The sequence below is a fragment of the Amblyomma maculatum genome, chromosome 5 (assembly GCF_055883805.1).
Source record: "Amblyomma maculatum isolate TAMU_Amacu chromosome 5, ASM5588380v1, whole genome shotgun sequence".
NCBI classification, from domain to species: Eukaryota; Metazoa; Arthropoda; class Arachnida; order Ixodida; family Ixodidae; genus Amblyomma; species Amblyomma maculatum.
The window spans coordinates 109,952,206-109,970,350 of NC_139348.1; the positions used below are offsets into that span (position 1 = coordinate 109,952,206).

General features: G+C 49.0%; 1 protein-coding gene across 1 annotated transcript in view; it reads left to right on the top strand.

Annotated features, from left to right (window-relative positions):
• The first annotated feature begins 7,384 nt into the window (after nt 1-7,384).
• LOC146189233 (uncharacterized) overlaps nt 7,385-18,145 on the top strand; it is a 115,312-nt gene continuing 104,551 nt past the window's right edge. The window contains exon 1 of the mRNA XM_084605208.1: nt 7,385-8,545. Within this exon, the coding sequence (XP_084461334.1) occupies nt 7,385-8,545 (1,161 nt within the window). The remainder of the gene's footprint in view (nt 8,546-18,145) is intronic.

An 18,145-nucleotide genomic window follows, 5' to 3' on the forward strand; every position in this document is an offset into this window, starting at 1 on the left:
GCGCGGTAACGGTCTCACTTGTCTTTTGTGGACACCTAAACCGCGCCGTAAGGGAAGGGAGGAAGGTGGGAGGGAAAGTGGAAAGAGAGAAAGGGGAGCCGTAGTGGAGGGCTACGGAGTAATTTCGACCACCTGGGGATCTTTAACGTGCGATGACATCGCACTGTACACGGACGCCTCTTCGTTTCGTCTTCACCGAAACGCAGCGGCCGAGGTCGGGTTCGAACCCTGGTACTCCGGCACAGTAGTCGGGCGTCTTACCACTGCACCACCCCGGCGTGGCGAGTCGTAAGGAAAATGAGGATGGTGGGAGTGAAAAATGGAGAGAGGTGCCGTAGTGGAGGGCTTCAGACCACCTAGCAATAGAGGCTTTCACCTCATCACACCTTAGTTGTCCTAAATACCCCCTAGACGTTTTTCAAGACATTGGTTAAGTTTTAACCACGTGTCGTGCTTAGAGCTGCTCTAAAAAAAACAGGAAATTATTTCGTTCCTAGCTTGCATGTATATCTATAGGATGTGCTCCCCACTTGTACCCCCTACATTTCGTTGTGTTTTAAAAATAGACCGCGTCTGTAATGAGGCTTTATAGTTTCAAAATATATACTACGATGTACACGTTTAGTCTCTTCTCGTTGTGCAGGACGGACCTGCAGCTTGTATATCATTGTTTGATATAGTGTTGGACAGTGTGTATATCAGCATGTATCCTGAGGTTTTGGAGTTGCAATAAACTTCTCTTCAGTGCAACGAATGACGAAATCATAAGAGCATGTGAAATCACTGCTTTGGTTTGGTTTGGTTTGTGGGGTTTAACGTCCGAAAGCAACTCAGGCTATGAGAGACGCTGTAGTGGATGACTCCGGAAATTTCGACCACCTGGGGTTCTTTAACGTGCACTGACATCGCACAGCACACGGGCGCCTTGCTTTTCGCCTCCATCGAAAAGCTGCCGCCGAGGCCGGGATTCGATCCGACGTCCTTGGGAACAGTAGTCGAGCGCCCTAACCACTGCGCCACCCCGGGAATCTTGGTTTCATATATTCCTCTTTGTGTAAGCCGCAGTGGCGAAGAGCTTATTCAAGACGTCCTGACATCGAGTGAGATGTTTGGTTTGGTTTGGTTTGTGGGGTTTAACGTCCCAAAGCAACTCAGGCTATGAGATGCCGTAGTGGAGGACTCCGGAGATTTCCACCACCTGGGGTTCTTTAACGTGCACTGAAATCGCACAGCCCACGGGTGCCTTGCTTTTCGCCCCCATCGAAAAGCGGCCGCCGAGGCCGGCATTCGATCTCGCGTCCTTGGGAACAGTAGTCGAGCGCCATAACCACTGCGCCACCCCGTCCTACGCATAAACGGGGATTCTAGTGTGGCCACATGCATGCAACGCTGAGTGGTCCGTGAATATTGTATAAGGGCAAGAGAAGGGGTATGAAGCCCGTCCTGAGGTCGAGTAAAATGAAGCAAGGAGGGAGGAGAAGAGATGTGGACGTTCCACCAGTCAAGGCAGCCACAGCGTGTGCCGCCTCATTGTTCCTGATTTGTCCGTGTAACCTCCAGTGAATGGCGAAAGTTCTGGTCGCGAGTTGGTGGTGTTTAAAGAGGCACTGTATGGTCATAGCAGTTGAATCTTGCAAACCCGGAGTAGCGATCTCATTGTGGTGTTCATATAAATCGGTAAAAATGTGTATTGATTCAGTTTCGATGCAAGGCACTCCCGACAAGGCTCCCCAGATAGCGAAGATTTGAGTTCAGCACCTGAGAGAGAAGGGTTGTATAATCGCATACATAGACCATAGAGGCAAATTTGTTATCGATTGCAGCGTCAATGTATATGTCAATAGTACCATACATTCGCTCTTGTCTGGGATGGGCAGCGAGGAGCTCCCGGGAAATAGCAAAACCACTGTGATAGGTTGGTAATGAAGGTGTGTGATCACTGGCATCTCCCGAGGGGAGACAGATGCATATAGGCTGGTGTGCTGTCGCGAAGTTGATCCCAGTACAGAATAAGATGCCCTTAGACAGTGTTTTCTAGCTGCCTTCTATGACGCATCTGGGGCTCGGAAACGATGGTAGGGAGTGGTGTAAGAGCGGCCAAATGCTCAACTTCAGCTATAGGAGAGTGCTTGGGTAGATCGGTAGTAGTGCGTAGTGTTGCCCGGTTCCGACCGCCGCTGCTCGGGACAGCTCGCAGCCGCAGCACATGAACTCGCTCCTAACGACGAGCAACTCGCTTTGGAGGACGTGCGTGCGGTAATCGATGGCCACCTCCAGACGCAGCACCCCGACCCACGCATCGCAAGAGGCGAGCGCATTCACAGTGTCAGCGGCCGCTCGCTGACTCGGCTGCACCGCGCAATGATCCTCCGTGCACGCATTGGGTGTGTGTGGCCTGGGGAACGACGGATGCGCCACGGACTTGCCACCAGTGACGTGTGTGACGGCTGTGGCGCGGTAGAAACTCTCGAACATCCTCTACTGGACTGCGCCGCGCTAGCCGAACCACGACATGAGTTGCTGGCGGCTTACAGAGCGCAAGGCGTAATCCCGGAAAGCGTAGCTGTGCTCCTGTAGCCACCGGGCAGTGCGCGAATCCGCGAGCGAAGACACGTGAGCCTGTGTGAATATATCGAACCGGCGGGCTTGATGACCCACCTATTTCACCTCGCCAAATAGTGCGCGCTGTGACCGAATGCTCCGCGTGTGCTATTTCGAACAATAACGGCCGATCGCCACACGACGGCCGTCAGTGTTTTGTAGAGTGTGCACGTGCGTGCGTAGTGAACAGTTGCCTGCACGCAGAGCTATTGCGGAGGCCAGCCCGATGTGCTGAGCGCTCAGTGACCTAAGAAATTTGCGGGTGAGGCTCAAGCAAACTACTGTATACTGTACCATAGTGCATATATTTCTTTTATTTTCACCTACCCTTTTCTTTCTCCTTATCGCTCACCTCTTTAATTTCCTCTACCTCTTCCTCGCTACCCCTTTATTTCTGCCGCCTCAGTTCAGGTGCTTCAGATATCAGATAGCAGATACCGGGGCTGGCAAAGATCTTTTACAATAAATAACAACTACAACAATAACAACAACAGCAGGCATGTTGCCGCGCCCCGCCGTACCGGTTGGACAGGCAGCGAATAGTGTGGAATAGAGCTGGCCAAAGACGCTGTAGCTGATGGACCCATTTATGGGGGCTGTTGCAGCCCGCGATGGGCAGGCCAAGGATGCGAATTTGCCCATTTGAGGAGGTGATGGTGTTGCTTCCAGTGTGAAGATGGATCTGCATACGGGGGTTGGTTTTGTGTCATTCATCGATGCTAATCAGTTCAGTTTTATGTCGAGCAAGTTTGAGGCCAATTTGGGTTAGAGTATCTTTAAGACAAAGAAGGGCAACCTAAGTTCAGTCTGCCAAGAAAATTTGTTGACGTAATCTGCTGCCTCCATCCAGGCAGTGATATTATCGACATATATAGTGAATCTTGCGCTTGTGCTGGTTTCCAGATTCTCGGCGACGCGTGTCATGGCCAAGTTGAACAATATAGGTCCGAGAATGGAGCCCTGGGGCAAACCCCTACTCAAATAATAGGTTCTGGGCACCCATCACAGAGCTTTGCCATGTATCTGAATTGGTCTAGATGCCAAAACATTGGCGATCCAGATTTGGACACGAGTGCTAGGAAAGTGTTTGGCGAGTCCCTCCAGGATAATCTCGTGGCGAATTATCAAAGGCCTTGTGTATATCGCCAGCCAGAAGATAAGCAGTGCTTTACGATGATCTTTACCCAAAACTCTTCGAAAAAGCCAGACAATCATGAGCCCTGAGGTTACTAATTGGCCTAAATATTTTTTCAGACACAACATTACGTCGCCCTCTATCGATTGACACCACTCATTAACCTCTACCACTTCTCAATTACTCAAAACTGCTGCGGACACGGTCTGCACACAGAAATCTGTCAACATAGCAAAGTAACGCTTTGGCATTAATATGTTGGTAAGAACTTTATTTTTCCACCGATGTAGGGGGCCCCCTACTCCCCGCCCCCGGCCCACAGGCCTATGGGATGGAGGCCGGGGCCTCCGCGACTAGACAGGCGAAGCGACAGTGTTTCTTCGCGGCTTCAGCCGCCAGGCGGATAGCTTGCTGCTGGTTGGCGGGGGAGTCGCTCTGCAGTAGCAGTTCCCAGGCTTCTCTACTATTTAGGTTTTCCTTGGCGCCAGCGGAATGAAGGCATTGCCAGATTATATGATCCAGAGTACCCCTTTCTCCGCAGGTTTCACATTTATCGTCTGCCTTTTCCTCCACTTGCGTGTGGAAAGCCGCACGGTACTTGGGAAATTCCCAGCTTGCAGGCGCCACAAAGCGACGACCTCTTATCTAGCGTTCGGTCCGGTAGTGGCAGGGACCTTCTGCTAAGTCTGTAGTGTTCTAAGATTTCCTCATACGTTTGCAACCTCTCGTCCACCCATCGCAATCAGGCGGCTCTACGGCTGCCCGGAAGTAGAGAGCTCACTCGGGTCTTGACGTCACGACTGGTGATGCCAGTCGGCTGATGTTGAAGATGAAGATATACACATCTTTTGTAGCAGAGCGATATTGGCCGCAAAGTCGCATTTTCGCTGTGGCGGTGGCAGAGCCATGGTCGCACAGCACCCACATCACACCTGGCGAGCTACATCAGTGGTGTAGTACTAATGACTGTTTGCTAACTACTCACTAGCCAGCGCAAATTAATGGCTAACTAGTCACCTGTAGTATCTAATGAATGACTAGTCATTGACTAGTGCTAATCAGTCATTAGTCATGAGGAAATAGTCTAGAGTAATGGCAACTACTGGCTGTGACGTCATCACACGGTGACGCCATGACTGAATGATGACGCCACATTCGGTTATGGCTGTGACGTCGTGGCTATCAGTGGCGTAGTACTAACGGCTGTTGGCTAATTAGTCACTAACCAGTGCTAATTAATGGTTCATTCATTTCAGTCGTTCAGTCGTGTCCGACTCTTCGTGACCCTATTGACCATGTCACGCCACGCTTTCCGGTCTCTCACTATCTTCCTAACATCACATAATTTCATCTGCAGTGCCTCGAGGATGTCATCTAACCATCGCGTTAGCTGCCTACCCCTTCTCCGGCGACCCTCAACCTTTCCCAACATCAAATCTTTTTCCAGCGACTCCTCTCTTCTCATCAGATGACCAAAGTAGCTGAGCTTTAACTTTAGAATTTGACCCTCCAATGAGCAGTCAGGGTTTATGGTCGACAATATTGACTGATTTGATCTTCTGGTAGTCCAAGGAACTCTCAAGAGTCTTCGCCAGCACCACAATTCAAACGCGTCAATTCTTCGGCGGTCAGCCTTTTTCACAGTCCAACTCTCGCATCCATACATCACAACTGGGAAGATGGTTAACTAGTTATTAACCAGTACTAACTAATAAGTAACAAGTCGCCAAGTAGTACTAAATAGTTATTAGTCATGAACAAATAGTCATGAGTAATGACATTATGAAGTCATCGATTGTGACGTCATCACCGAATTTGACGTCATTACTGGCTATTACGACTGGCGATGACAGTCGTGACGTCATTACCAGAGTTATGAGACATTACCGGATGTGAGACATGCGAGGTGCGAGGGGGCCCCACCTCTGGCCATGGCAGTTTTCGGTCACTGGTGGTCTGGAGACCAGGACTGTGTATTTCTGTTCTTTCAATCCTATTTAAAATTGTATACGTCATGCAATTGGCGAGGCTCCTCTCTCGCCCCCACCTCTCGCCAAAGGCAGTTATCATCACTAGTGGTCTGGAGACGAGGACTGTGAATTCTTTTCTTTCATGTACATATATTGCTATTCAAAATTGTATATGCAACGCATTTGGCAAGAGGTGGGGCCCCTCGCGTATACATGAAAGAACAGAAATGCAGTTTTGGTCTCCAGACCACCAGTGAACACAAATACACAGTCCTGGTCTCCAGTCTACATATACAATATTGAACAGCAATATACATGAAAGAATAGGAATGCACAGCCCTGATCTCCAGACCACCAGTGACCGAAATGCGTGACATATACAATTTTGAATAGAAATATGCATGAAAGAACAGAACTGCACAGTTCTGGAATAGCAATATACATGAAAGAACAGAAATGCACAGTCCTGGGTCTCCAGACCACCATTGACGATAACCGCCTCTGGCGAAAAGCGGAGCACCCTCGCCAAATGCGTGATATATACAATTTTCAATAGCAATATACTTGAAAGAACAGAAATGCAGTCGTGGTCTCCAGATCACCACGGAACAGAAATATATAATCCTGGTCTCCAGGCCACATATACAATATTGACTAGCAATCTACGTGAAAAAACATGAATGCGCAGCCCTGGCCTCCAGACCACCAGTGACCGAAATGCATGGCATACAATTTTGAACAGCAATATTCATGAAAGAACAGAAATGCAGTTTGGTCTCCAATGACGATAACTGCCTTTGGCGAAAGGTGGACCCCCCTCGACAAATGCGTGCATAAGATTTTTAAATTGCAATAAGAACAGAAACGCATGTACATTGAGAATCCGGTCTCTACACTCCCAGCAATCGATAACTGCCGCCGCAATACACTGCACGAGTTCTGAAATGGAATCACTACAAACACGGTAAGGTGCGCCAGCTTATTTTTGCTAATTCATTCTGTTTGCAACTTACAGCAAAAATTTGAAATAATTGAAAGACCGTGATCTGTTTCTCCTAACTACGCTTATGTTTCATATCAGAAGCAGAAAATTTGAAGCACACTTACGGTCTGTATTTAAAGATATGACACTATAGCATTAAAGAATCCAGTCTGTGGTTTCTCGTGCGAAGTGTCTTGTTACTTATCTATAGGCATCGTGCTATGAATGCGAGAACATTGTGTTTAAAACCTACACGCAAAATCACGACGGTTCACCAATTCGCAGAGAAAATGTGTCAGATAGGGAGCCTTTCCCTTTCCTGCAAACCAATATACATATACTTTTCAACACGGCGCGGTTCAGGTGTCCGCAAAGAAAGTGTGAAGAATACTGCGCCTTCCCTTTCCTGGATTCTCGTCTCAGCTGCCGTAGAGGACGGACGTGTTTTCATGCACTCCGCTCTTCGCGCCCGCTCGAGGACCGTTACGCACCACGTAGGCAGCTCTTCACCTGTTGCAGAGTTATTGGACAGTGCTCCCGGACTGGCCGAAGCCGATTTGTGTGCAGGTGGGTCATCCACCGACCACTCTAGTGGACTTTTGAATCGCCAGGTGTACGGGAACGCTAGGTTGTGTTAAGCCTAGCGTCCCCCGACGCTTCACGGTGGCTCCACGCACGCTCGTTCAGCCGCAAAGGATGAAGTACCACGTCGACAGTGAAGATATTTCACCGGAACAGCTCTCGGTAGAGGGCTGGGAACGAGTTCTGGGACACCATGAGAAATACAGCCACATTGGACGCAGGAAATCCGCCCGCGGCCGGAACGCGGGAAGCAGAGATGCCGAGATGGACCCGTCGGAAGTCAACGTGGCCAAAGGCGAGTCCGAAATTTCCTCCGCTGGCAGCAAGCCACCTCTTCGCCCTCGCAGGGCAGCCCTTCCCCGCCTTCCGGCAGACTACCACAAAGTAGTCGTAAGGCCAAGAGGCTTCGAGCTTCAGGCTTACAGCCCCCGGGCAGTCCACCAGGCAATCGCCACATCAGTGAATCTCGACCCTATATTGGTGCTGAAGGAAGATTGTATTCGAGTGAACCCTTACAACAACACGATCACTGTCGCCACCAAGGATCCCAACCGCATGAGAAGCTATCGCCGCTTGCAGTCCGTCAAACTGGAAGGCAAGGAATTTCCAACTATGGCATATGTTCCGTCACCCGACGAGTCGTCCAGAGGCATTATCTACGGAGCCTATCACCCGGGAGAGACGCCCGATGAAGTACTGGACGCTGTAGTAAGTCGCAACCCGGACTTGCCAATAATTTCTGCACGAAGAATTGGCAAAGCTCGTTCAGTTTTAATTACATTCGCCGGAAAGCATGTGCCCTATGAACTTTACTATGGTTCAGCATTGTTCCACTGCTATAAATTCCGAGAACAAGTCGAAACATGCCTGAATTGCCGCACAATGGGGCATCGCGCTGACGTCTGCAGCAAGCCGCCGCAGCAGCTGTGTCATAGCTGTGGTGAACAACACCCGCCCCCGAGCCCTGGCCAGACCCTTCAGTGCACTCCTAAGTGCATCGTGTGTGGGGGCGCTCATGCAACAGGGAGCAAGAACTGCAAGTACCGCTACATGGATCAAGTCAAGCCCTCAGCGCCGAAGAACCCGAATTCCAAGGTCGGACAACGACGTGAGTCAAGACCAAGGCAACGTCAAAACAAGAACAGTGGACAAGGAGAGCAGTACAGCACCCGTGATCGTTCCAGCTCATTTCCACCTCTCCGCGAAAGGTCGCAGTCTACACCCCGAGGAAGAAATAACAGCAAGGGACGCGAAGACACCAAGCCGGATAAACAGGTGGGCTGGCGTGCCGGGGTCTCCCAGGATAAAAGCCGGAAGCAGGAAAAAGGTAAAATTGACTCTCCTTTGGATGAAATTGTTCAGGCTATTCGGAACATAAATAAGCGCCTAGTTGCTATGGATCAGCGGATAGCAGCCAATCAGGCCACCATTGCAAATTCACTCCCCAATCCGCCTAAATTCTCAACCGGTAACCCGCGTCCTACGACCATGGACGAACAAATCATGGACACTACGGGCAGCAGCAATGCGCTCAAACGCCCTGCTACCTCTGATAGGGAACCCCAAGCAAAAAAGATGGCGGAATCCCCTTCAGACAAGGACCTCCCATCTAATCCTTTAACAATGCAAAAAGTCGATGCCAATTGTAAACGCTACGTTAAAGAGCTTGAAGATAAAGTTGAAATCATGTTTCGAAACTTCCATTCGCAAATCATGAAACGATTAGAATCCATTCTACCCCTCCACACCTCGCCCCCGGCACAGGTTACTCAACCCGCAAAGGTTATTCAACCCCCCCCCCCCGCCTATTATTACCAACCATTAACCAAAATGGCTCCGCGAAGCCGGGAAATTGAGGTATGGCAGTGGAACTGCAGGGGATATCGAAACAAAAAAGCCAACATGCAGTTCCATATTCAAGCCCTCCAAAAACCTCCAGACGTTATTGCCCTACAAGAAACAAACGCAATCGTAAAATTACCAGGCTATAAGGTTTTCCAATCTCCGATTGATGAACGCAGAGGGCGACTCCCTGCCACTGCAACTCTCATTCAGAGAAATATGGTAGCGATACAACACAACATAGACGGAACAACAGTACCTCATACACTCATCGAAATCCTTCCGCAGGGTAAGGAAAACATAAGCTGCTTTGTCCTCAATGTATACAGCTCGCCCAAAGACAAAGGCACCGAGATCCCAGGTCTCCTTCAGAAGGTCGTTAGAGCAGCAGGGAGAGCTCAACTTCTAATCGTCGGTGACTTTAACGCCCAACATACCGCATGGGGATACAGAAAATGCAGTACCAAAGGAACCAAAATTTGGATTGCAGCACAAAACCTTGGCCTCTCTTTTCTCAATGACGCGCAAATTGCCACAAGAATAGGTAATAGTGTCAGTATCGATACATCTCCAGATCTCACGCTGTCTAAAAACATTGGCGATATTCGGTGGTGCAACACGGGTGTCCCACTTGGCAGTGATCATTATATTATCTCAACCACTTTCCAAATCCAAGCCAACAAGCCCCCCAAAACGACCATCAAAATTACGGATTGGGACAAATTTCGCAAAACTCGGGAGCAAACCGCTTCAACCGATATCTCTAACCTGGAGAAATGGATCTCTGATCTTACCTCAGATGTAGAACATGCCACTTCATTGGCACCTGCGTCTGCAGAGCAACATGCCACGGACAATAAATTACTCCACATGTGGGAAGCGCATGCCAGCCTTCTTAGACGCTGGAAAACACAGCGCAACAACAGGACACTGCGTGTAAAAATTGCTCACTTAGAAAGGGAGATTGAGCAGTACTCTCTTGAATTGGAAAAGCAACAATGGGGCCAAATCTGCGATAGCATGAATGGACAGCTAGGCACCAAAAAGACGTGGCTCCTACTTAGGCATCTTCTAGACCCCAGTAACCCTAAATCGGCTCAAAAAGACCAATTCGTTCGACTTGTACACCAGTATCCGGGTACACAGGACGCACTCATTAATGAACTCCAGCAACGATATGTAAACACCACAAACAATGGACCGCTGCCAGACTACATTGGGTCGGATAATGCGTACCTCGACAGGGACATCGAGGATGCAGAAGTCTGGCAAGCGCTGGGTCAACTGCGCACAGGCACAGCATCTGGAACGGACGGAATAACCAATAAGGTTCTCCGAAATCTGGACCCTAAGTCGATCCTCGCCCTAACGGAATTCCTTAACCATCATTGGCAATCAGGCACCCTCCCACAAAGCTGGAAACATGCCAAAATTACTTTCATACCTAAACATGGCAAAAAGCTAGCGCTAGAACATTTGAGGCCCATCTCCCTGACCTGTTGCCTGGGAAAACTATTTGAGCACATCATCCTTACTAGGCTCCAGAACTACGTTGAGGACAACGGTCTCCTCCCGGACACAATGATTGGTTTCAGGGCAAACTTATCTACCCAGGATGTTATGATTCGTCTCAAAAGGGATATAATCGACAGGGACAGAAACAAACATACCAGAGCGGTCTTGGGCCTTGACTTAAACAAGGCCTTTGACAACGTCTCACACAGAATCATCCTTGATAATCTAAGTAGTATTAATCCAGGCATCAGAACATACAATTATATCAAATCATTTTTGTTTAAACGTACAGCCGTCATAACACTAGGAAACATAACATCCGCCCCAATAACGTTAGGAACACAAGGTACACCGCAAGGCTCGGTCCTTTCCCCATTTCTCTTCAATTTGGCACTCATCCGCCTTCCAGGTATGCTAGCCGAAATTCCAAATTTGCACCACACCTTCTATGCTGATATCGCCCTCTGGACCAATAAAGGTAACGAGGGCGAAATCGAGGCAACTCTTCAATTGGCAGCTGACCAGGTAGAAAATTACGCCGCACAAGCAGGACTCACTTGCTCACAGCCTAAATCTGAACTCCTCGTCATTCGAGGTAAGGGGAGAGGTAGGCGAGCACATCAAGATTCTATTCCCATTACTGTTAAGGTTAACGGACAACCCATACCAGAAGTCCAGACACTGAGGGTGTTGGGCCTCTTCATCCAGAGTAATGGCAAGAATGCGGAGACGATTAACAGGCTTTCTGCCACTACCCATCAGACAATCCGTCTGATTAAACGAATCGCCAACAGGAGAAGGGGCATGAAAGAGAAAGACCTGTGTAGATTAGTGCAGGCATTTGTTCTCAGTCGCTTCACCTACTCAGTGCCCTACCTACTGCTTTATGCCGCAGAGAAGACCAAGCTGGAGTGCCTCATCAGACAAGCATTCAAAGCGGCAGTAGGGCTTCCTCATTACACATCTACAGAAAAATTTCTTCAACTCGGCATTCACAACACACTCGAGGAACTTTGCGCGGCCCACATCACCACACAGATGGCGCGGCTGACAAAAACTAAAACAGGCAGGAGCATCCTCGGCGCACTGGACGCAAATTCAGAGCCAGAAATAGATGAACCGAGAGATCTACCCACACCAATCAGGAAGCGGCTCACCATTAAGCCTCTGCCCAAAAACATGAATCCTATACACCACGAGCGTAGGAGGATGGCCAGGGCCCTGGCTCTTCATAAGACTCATAAGCACCAACCGGGTGTTATCTACGTTGATGCGGCTGAGTATGCAGTTCCAAAAAGAGCATTTGCAGTGGCAGGGGTTACGGGAACACACGCTACATTCTCGGCCTCCCTGCGTGTACGCACATCCGCAATGACTGAGGAGGCAGCCATCGCTTTAGCCATTACAAATTCAGAGGCAGATATTATCATCAGCGACTCCAAGACTGTCATACACAATTTCGCCCGAGGTAGAATTGCACAATCTACTCTAAATATTCTTAATAAGATTCCCTTCCCAGATAGGGACATTGAATTGATTTGGGTACCGGCACATTCTGGCAACCCTGGAAACGAGGCGGCTCACCAGACAGCCCGAGGTTTAGTCGGCCGGGCGGTGACCACCTCCGCTCTTGGGACAGCCAAGGATAATCTTATATCATTTCATGATTTAACAAACCACTTCCGCCTTGAACGAAGGAAGTTTCCGCCCCCGCACAAGCGTCTAAGCAAAGAACACGAAATTACCTGGAGGATACTCCAAACAAACTCCTTTCCAAACCCGGTAGTTCTCTCACATGTTTTCCCCAGCCAATTTTCTCCCGACTGCACACTGTGCGATGAAAGAGCTACCCTCAACCATATACTCTGGGGATGCAAGGAGGACCCCCCACCTCCAGAATTAGGAGAAATCCTGCATCCAGATGACTAGGAGACCCTGCTGCGCAGCTCGGACCCGTGCATACAAGACCGGATCCTCAAGCGCGCCTACGAGGTCGCTAACAGGCTTGACCTGCTGGCCATCTAGTAGGGCAATACAACTCGGCCCGGCCCTGTGTAACTATCCGGCTAAATAAAGGTTTCTTCTCTTCCCTTTCCTGTAAACAAATACTACTGCTGAAGCACTGATATCGCACAGCACACGTAAAGATCCACAGGTGATTGAAATTGATATGTAGCCCTCCACTACGGCTCCTCTTTCTCTCTTTCCACTTTACTTCCACCTCCCTCCCCTTGCCTCACGGCGTGGGCCAGGTGTCCACAGAAACAAGTGACAGCGATGTCAGCGCATGTTAAAGATCCCCAGATGGTCGAAATTACTTCGTAGCCTTCCACTATGGCTCCTCTGTCTCTCTTTCCACTTTCACTCCCACCTTCCTCCCTTCCCTTACGGCGCGGTTGCGGTGTCCACAGAAAACAAGCGAGACAGTTACCGCGCCTTTCCCTTCCTATAAAGCAATAAATAAACAAGTGACATATTCTAACAACATAAATACAATAAACAATAAACAACATAGAATATTGTGGAAACGTAGGGTGGAGGTGATGAAGGGTGGCTATTCCTGGCCCTACGGGGCTGAGACGGTAGGTCAACACCGCTTGTGGCGGGGGCTAGCCAGCCACCGATATTTATCTGTTGTAGGCCGTCATTGTACTCGCTACCGCTTAAGTGGTGGACGATGGCTGTTTGCGGAGCGCGTCCTTCTCTCACTCTTCTTTTTCTTTTTTCTATAATTTCCCTCCTATCCGTTTGGGGCAGTGGAGGGGCTCGCCGGGGTGGTGCAGTGGTAAGACGCCCGACTACTGTGCCGGAGTACCCGGGTTCGAACCCGATCTCGGCGGCTGCGTTTCGATGGAGGCGAAACGAAGAGGCGTCCGTGTGTTGTGCGATGTCAGCGCACGTTAAAGATCCCCAGGTGGTCGAAATTACTCCGTGGCCCTCCACTACGGCTCCTCTTTCTCTCTTTCCACTTTCACTCCCACCTTCCTCCCTTCCCTTACGGCGCGGTTGCGGTGTCCACAGAAAACAAGTGAGACAGTTACCGCACCTTTCCCTTCCTATAAATAAATCAGGCAGTGGAGGTGGCTCAGCTGCAGAGCCAGTAGCAGGACTGTGCATTTCCTTTTCCTTCTTCCTACAGCCACAACAACAAGAACATGTGCTGGCGGCTGTTCAAAATACAACAAATAAATATTTTCATGGTTTGCGGCAGTATATTTATAGCCACATGTTGTCGCGTGGCTCCTTGAAAGATAACGGCTAGCCCACGCTGACATTGTTTGTTGGTTTATAAGGATAGAAAGGCACAGTATCGGTCCCATTTTTCTCCGGTCCCTATTCAAGTCTTCCTATTGACTCCACTTGTATTTTCTCACCAGCAAGTTAATATCATTTCTCTTCTCCTTATTACGCGATAGCGTAATGGCACCGTGTCGCAGATAAGCCGCTGTCTGCATCGTTGGTGTTGTTTGCTGTAACGCAAAAATGCAGAATGAATGGAAGAAAGAAGAGGCTGAATACCGAGAAAGGGAGGCGGACGTCATGCGCCAGAAGTGGGCCGAATAACGTGTTACAGCAACCCGTATTATTGAAAAATAATAGTGCTATGTCATGACTAGTAGGCCGCTGTGCGGATGAAGAGCAGGAGAAACGAACGAGAACGCAATGCGAGCGGGGTCTGGTAACGCTATCGCGTACCAGTCTTAAAGGCGGGGCTTAAGCGTCCTGCCAATGGTTTTGCCTTTGCTGTACGCCGAGTACATTTACACGTATTGAAAGCCCTCTGCAAGTAAAACATCATTGCTATTGGAGTAAGAAGTGGCCATTCTGTCCCATATACATGGTTGAGAATACGTATCAGTTTTGTAAGCTGTATAGACCACGAAGACGCATTTGTGGGTTGGGACAAATGCCGTTTTTCCCTTCCCTTAGTAATGTGACAGGTAGAGGGCCTTTTCTGTGAAGGCATTGTTATTGTACTGTGTAGTTGGTAAATGACTGACCTGTGTGGTTGTGATGTGCCGGGTATTGGGTCGGATATAGGTCATAAGTGATTCTACCCATTCATCGATGCCCGTAAGAGGTGTGTTTGGGTTGTCCGCGATGCGCTGTTCTCATTACTACTACTACTACTACTACTACTACTACTACTACTACTACTACTACTACTACTACTACTACTACTACTACTACTACTACCACTACTACTACTACTACTACTACTACTATTACTACTACTACTAGTACTACTACTGATGTAGTTGGCAAAGATAGAACACAATATTGGTGCAAGTTGCATTGATCAATCATATGCGACCAGCAAACAAGCAAACATCATTCGAGCACCTTGAACGTGGGTACATTTGTACGACTCCAGCCGTTGGATTCTCGACCTTTGGTTCTCAGTAAGGGGGTGTATGGAGGAATTTACAGCAAACTGTCATTAGATGAGCGGGGGAGCGCTCCAATGTGTTGTCACCCAGCTAATGAGTAATAACGCCCTCTTCATGAGTCCAAGTTGCCCGCTTTCTCCTTTCTTGTGATTCTTGACATCGAAGCCTTTCCTTTTCGCGGCCCTGTATATAGACGTCTGCGTTTACCAAACTTTAGAATATGGGTGTTTTGGTTCCCTGTTGGGTTCCGGTAGTCCCACCCAGATGGAGTGAGGGATAGTGTTGGGTTCGGATCACTGCGGTGCAGACTGTGTTTGTTGGGATATTGCGTAGGGAATAAAATTTGCTTAAGAAGGTTACGGTAAGCGTACGTACCGTAGATTGAAACTGGCCCATGGCTCGGGATTTGGCTCTCTGAGGGCATTGTGGGGTGGTGAAAGTGTTCCTCGTTGTTTTGGAGTCGCAGGTTAATAATGCGAAACGATTTCTTGCCTGACGAGGGGCGTCATCAGAGCGTGTCCTCCTGACCAAATGATTTAGAAAAACGTGTCTACACCAGGCTTTGAAACGTCACCCTTCCTTGTCCCAGCCAAGCACGCTAACAAGTACACTACGCCGACTTCCTGGGCACGAATACATAATTGAAGAGAAGAGTGGCTGCTCCTGGCCCTGCAGGGCTGGGACTGGTAGGTCACCGCCGCTTGCGGCGGGGGCCAGGCCTGCCACCGTATTTTTCTGTTGTAGGCGGTCATTTCACCCGCTGCCGTTTCAGTAGTGGACAACAGCTTTTGCGACGCGCGTCTTTCTCTCCGTCTTCTTTTTCTTTCTTCACTATTTTCTCTTCTGTCCGCGCCCCGCCGGGTTGGCGCAGTGGTTACGGCGCTCGACTACTGTTCCCAAGGACGCGGGATCGAATCCCAGCCTCGGCGGCCGCTTTTCGATGGCGGAAAAAGCAAGGCGCCCGTGTGCTGTGTGATGTCAGTGCACGTTAAAGAACTCCAGGTGGTCGAAATGTCCGGAGCCCTCCACTACGGCGTCTCTCATAGCCTGAGTCTCTTTGGATGTTAAATCCCACAACCCAACTCCAACCCTCTTCCGTCCGTTGTTGTGGCTGTAAGAAGAAGAAAAAGAAAATGCACGGGCCTGCTACTGGCTCTGTAGCTGAGCCACCTCCAGCGCCTCGTGCATATAAAAGAATAGAAGAGAATATAGAGAAGAAAGGAAAGGGAGAGAGAAAGAGAGACGCGCGCCGCAACAACAGCCGTCGTCCACCACCAGCGGTGGCGTGTGCAATGACGGCCTACAACAGATAAAAAATTCGGTGCCAGGATAGCCCCCGCCGCAAGCGGTGGTGACCCACCTGTACCAGCCCCATTCCGTCCGCACGAGGCAGCGGAGGTGGCTCAGCCACAGAGGCAGTAGAAGGCACGTGCATTTTCTTTTCCTTCTTCCTTCAATCGCAGCAACGCATCCATAATTATCCATGTCAATTACTCCCCAGCCCTTTACTACCACTCCACTTTTCTTTTTTCCACTTTCACTCCCACCTTCCTCCCTTCCCTTAAGGCCTTGTGTACGTGTTCATAGAAACGTGTGACATATACTGCGCCTTACATTTCCTGTGAACCATTATGAATATTATTATTACTGTAAAGAGACTGGAGGGGTTTGCGGACAATAATAAAATAAAAACACAAATAATAAAATGACAAAGTGAAAAACAAATTAAAAAAGACAAATGTAAGTAACAATGAAAATGAACCGACTATATATAGTACATTCCCCAACACTCATTAATTAGCATTTCTTCAATGAAGGTTCTGCAGTGCTCTCAATTTCTTTTTCATTTAATTAAGCGGCTCTGCTTGCAGCACTCGCTGGAAATCTGGTACCAATTCATTTCTTTTTTGTCACTGGTAAGTGCTAGGCATGATGTCCTAGCTTCTTCCTCTGCTGGCATCCGGTAGACGACGTTTCGGGCATAGGTGTGTATGCGCTCCCTCTATGCAGGAAGGGAGGCATAGCCTGGTGCCCAAACAATGTCAATAAGAAGGAGACTGCTGGCTTGGCTGTGTTTCAGAACGTGTCTTTTCTGCTATGAGAGTTCTCTGCCATGTGCTGTACAAAGAAATAACAACCATGATTATGTGGCAGAGCGAACTGCGTTCACGAATTCCGGCTAGAAGCTCATTAACGCGGCCAGCATACAAATACGTGTGATCGAGTGTCCGCGCCAGGGCGCCATCTTCGAGGTGGTCACGGATGGAGGCCGCAAACCACGTCGGGTTACAAATTACTCGTGTAACGAGCGCTGAGGGCTGTCCTGGTTAAACAAGGTAAGGTTCATTGGGTCGCAACGGGGCCCGCGCCTCTGGAAGGATAGTCAGATAAAAAGAAAGTGGGCTTGGTCCCTAATAATTCCGAGCGCACTGAGAGGTCAAATAAGGGGGCCGTCCATTGGTCTCGGACAGGGTCACATCCGGTAGTAAGGTGCCGTGCGAACGCTATACGCCTCGCGTTATGTTTTAGCCGGAGATATGAACAACCAGGACTACTTTCCCAAGGAATTCAAACTAGATTGGGGGGGGGGGGGGGGGGGTAAAATTTTGAGAGGAAGGTGAGGGGCATGCAGGATGGAGGACAAAAGGCACTAATTTTTAATATTTTATTTTTGTCGGTAATGTGTACCGTTGGTCTGGTAACGTTTATGACTCAGTACTGAGGAGAATGGGGAGAATGGCTGCGAATACTGACTTTACGTAACGCAAGGACGGATGTATTTATGAACAGAAAAAACTAACCGACAAAGACTTTATAAAATCTGTTTAGAAACTACACAGTAGTTCAGGTTACTAGCGATAAGCGTTATATAAAAAAGAACTTGATTTTCAAAATCATTCGCGTAACGCACACGCAGAAAACGTAAGGCACGCGCTGCATTGCAATATAGTATAACTGATCAACATAACTCAATATAAACCTGGAACACACGGCCAACCAACATGGCGTTCGTCGTATGCACCTCACTTTCTTTCGCGTGGGAGTCATGATTTCTTACACCACATGCCAGCTACGGACAGTGTGTCCATTCGCGTAGGTACCCACTTCCGGCGTTGTTAGAAAGAAA